The 3,630-nt window shown below is 34.5% G+C and overlaps 1 protein-coding gene across 4 annotated transcripts; it reads right to left on the bottom strand.

Moving 5' to 3' along the window:
- Window positions 1-2,259: 2,259 nt before the first annotated feature.
- LOC125470893 (cysteine-rich and transmembrane domain-containing protein WIH2) lies at window positions 2,260-3,630 on the bottom strand. Of its 4 annotated transcripts, XM_048570657.1 has the most exons (5): window positions 3,546-3,628; window positions 3,316-3,477; window positions 3,223-3,279; window positions 2,674-2,758; window positions 2,260-2,505 (listed from the first exon to the last, which is right to left on the bottom strand). In XM_048570657.1, the coding sequence occupies exons 2-5, from the start codon at window positions 3,356-3,358 to the stop codon at window positions 2,433-2,435; spliced, it is 258 nt and encodes an 85-aa protein (XP_048426614.1). In that variant the 5' UTR covers window positions 3,359-3,477; window positions 3,546-3,628; the 3' UTR covers window positions 2,260-2,432. The 4 variants fall into 4 exon arrangements, with proteins under 4 accessions (XP_048426614.1, XP_048426618.1, XP_048426607.1 ...); XM_048570661.1 differs by having other exon boundaries at window positions 3,262-3,477; window positions 3,546-3,630; XM_048570650.1 differs by having other exon boundaries at window positions 3,223-3,477; window positions 3,546-3,621.

Here is a 3,630-nt window from a genome sequence, read left to right as displayed (position 1 = left end):
ATGCGAGTGAAACGTCAATCACTTGGGGCGTCATCATCAGGTAAACATTATATACATGTGACATGCGCATCCCTTTCATGTTATAAAAGTCAAATGTATCATAAGATTCAATATTTCACTCCAACAACAATAAGACAATTATGGAGGTCATAAAAGAGGGTGAGGCAATAGTAGAGAGAAGAGAGAGATGGGTAATTGTGAGGTGTGTTCTATTCCACCCCATTGTGCCTTTATTTATAATAGTAGGGAAGGTTAATTCCTTACCCTTTTAGGATTACAACTCTTAATAAGTAATCAACTCCTAATACGAATATAAGAGATATTCCTAGATACACTAAGATTTACACAATCACATTCCTAATTTAATAGGACTGCAACAATTCTTTTTTAGTTTGACATGTTTCCTTTTTTTCCTCTTGATTTTTTGTTCCTAGTATGTACCCATGTGGTTTTGCGTGTGTGTGTGTGTGTGTGTGCGTGTGTGTGTGTGTAATAGAATGTATCCATATATATTTTTGGGTACATTACTATAAAGGTCACTTACAATTTTTTATTTTTTATTTTTTTAAGAGAAACATAGGTAAACCCTTAAACAAAATAGGAAATTTGTTCTAGTCAATAAATAATTTCATATCTAATGAATATTTATTTTCTAATATCGATTAGTCAAACTGTTGTTGTCTTCAACTAAAGGTGAGAGAATTATTTCTCTCCAACTAGTTACGGTCAGTAACAGTTGCTAGATTTCTCTTGATTGACCCCTCCTTAAAAGTACAAAATATTGATTGACTCAATCCTAAACAAGAATAGGTGATCTAAATGTTAGATAGGATTGATTGAAGTGGACTAACCCTAAGTACTTCAGAATTTTATTTTGAGATATGTTCACAGGAGAAATTTCCAAGTCCCAAGGAATTGAAGTTAGGTTAGTAAGTAATAAATCACAAAATGTTAGATAGGAGGGATTAGAATTGCATCATATATTAAGGCATATAAGAGTGATTTGTAAATACCTACTTAGAAGGAACTACTCATTTATAAATCATTTCTACGCGACTTTGTAGTGTTCATATAGTGCACTTCTAATTCCTTAGTCGCTTGGCATCAATCCCCAGGACTTCCTTAAAAAAGCATCACTTTCCTAATTTTTATGTTCAAATGTTTCTCTAGACTAGGTTGGTTGTGCTGTCATGGGACTTCAATTAGCCATACTGACATGAGTATCCATCCAATTATGAATCTTTAAATTGTGAGGCAAAGAAAATTATCATGTCTTGAATTGTCATTCCATGCTGATGTTTTCTAGCTTATGAAGTAGATTTACAGAAAATGTGAGAGTTTTAATCATGTGATCGTTCAGGAAGAAAAGCTAATATTATTGCTCTATTCATTATAATTTTTTACTGCTTAATCATTGTTCTAGTGTACGTCATACGTCCAAACATTTATTACCGTTCAATTATTGTTTTAAGAGCATTTAGAATTTTCGTTGCAATCATGCCACGACTCCACCGTTTGAGGGTGCCATCATTGGCTATCTTCTTTTCCTTATCATTTATCTTAATAAAAATTAAAGAAATCCATCGTCGTCTTTAAAATTCATCAATCCAGCCCCACGCGGTTTTGAAGGTCTTGGAGGACAACTGGTGAAGGTCCATCGCCTTGTCAGCTTGTGATCCAAAGTTCAAAATGTGGGGACGTACGTGTCCTCACCGACATCATTGCAAATGCTAGCTAAGTCGAAGAAGTAAACAAATTGGTTTTGAATTTTTATGTTCTACCTTCGCCATTTAATTTGTTCACACATGCGAGTGAAACGTCAATCACTTGGGGCGTCATCATCAGGTAAACATTATATACATGTGACATGCGCATCCCTTTCATGTTATAAAAGTCAAATGTATCATAAGATTCAATATTTCACTCCAACAAGAAAAATAAGAGAATTAATAAACATTTTTTTTTTCAGCTTTTTACGTACACTTGTTTAATCAAGATTGTTGATTTCATTTGATTCAGTCAATCTACAAGACATAACTAAAAATAGCTGAAAAAAGAGAGAATTACCTTTCCAAAAACAACGATAGTCACCAACATTGGAGCACATCGTGAGCTAGCTAAAATTAAGCATTACATTACCGAACGACAATAAGTGTATAAAAACTTTAGCCCTAAACCCTAACACCTCATTCTGTGCCACGATGTGAGTTAGTATTGATGTTGTATTAGCATCTGTCTATCTAATATTGGCTGAACTGGTGAATGAAGAAGATATATAACTATTATGGATACCACACATAGATTGCAGAAAAGAAACAACTAGTAGTCTTGTACATAAATTTTACCGAATTAAAGAAAATTTGAAATCAAGAAGCATTACACTTATACAACAATATATGGTTGTGGAATTATCCAATGGATATATATTAATTCTAAAAGAAACAGAGGATAGAAGGATCGCAGCAACACTCGTCAATTAGGCAGCAGCAACACAAAGCCGCAAGACTGTTGACACCACACCCAAACAACAAACGCAAAAATAGATCATCAACAACTAGATATAACATATATGGAAATTAGATTTTAATTGTGAAAGAAAAGGAAACTAACCAGAAAAAAAGAAAAAAAATGAATTTCATGTTAGATAAGAGATAGTTGAGAAAGTTTAATTACCATCCCTCAAGGAAACCTGGTTCTCTCCTGGGTGGAGGAGCAGCATATTGTGGAGGTGCCACTACTGGAGGGCCTTGGTAATAACCTGCACAAAATTAAAATTATAACTTAAAACAAAAATTTACAAGAAAATTAAAAAAGAACTAAACTAGTGAGCTATTTCTGGCACTTCAAAGCCGTCATCATGAATGGAGTAAATTAATGAACGCACGATGAATATTTTGGAGCGTTAATAAAACTAGCTTAAACTATACTCAAACAAGAATCCATCACATACAGTGGCATAGAAGATTGGTATTAGGAAACTAAAATTTATAATTAATTACATACTAATCCATGTTAAGAAATACAAAAAGCACACTTACTGTTGATCAACTACAAATTAAGAGCAAAAATGAAAACTTTTATATAGTTAAAACCAGGGGAGAGAGTTGAGTTTTGAGACCAACAAAGGGCATCAAAGAGAAGGCGCAAATTGATAACCTGAAAAAACCAACTGAAATAAACTTTTTTTGGTACATAAAAAGGTGAAATTAGTTCAGAAAATACCTCCTTGAGGGGGATAACCCCCTTGAGGGGGATAATAACCCCCTTGAGGGGGATAACCCCCTTGAGCAGAATAACCCCCTTGAGCAGAATAACCCCCTTGAGCAGGGTAGGGATAACCATATTTTTGGTCGGCCATTTCTGCTAAACGGTGACGGAGACGGACTCAAGCTTTTGGACTGAAAGGAAGGGCAGACTCAGGAGATGGCGAACTGAGAGTTATGGGAAGGGACAACTCTGGTTTCTATTGCTTTTATAGTAATAATAAGTAAAATGTGGAAAAGGTTCTGGTTTCAAACCAGACACGCTTTTTTTTTTTAACCATATACGAAAATTGCAGGCATCACTTTTAATGCACTTTAATTCCTTTTCCACCCTCTCAACGTTCCTGTCTCTCCTCTCTCTCTCTTT

Source organism: the organism of the source record quoted next, unplaced genomic scaffold (assembly GCF_019419815.1).
Source record: "Pyrus x bretschneideri cultivar Hongxiangsu unplaced genomic scaffold, Pyrus_bretschneideri_v1 Contig102, whole genome shotgun sequence".
Lineage (NCBI taxonomy): Eukaryota > Viridiplantae > Streptophyta > Magnoliopsida > Rosales > Rosaceae > Pyrus > Pyrus x bretschneideri.
The sequence above is the reverse complement of the archived record's forward strand: the minus strand, read 5'-3'. Positions and strand labels throughout refer to the sequence as shown.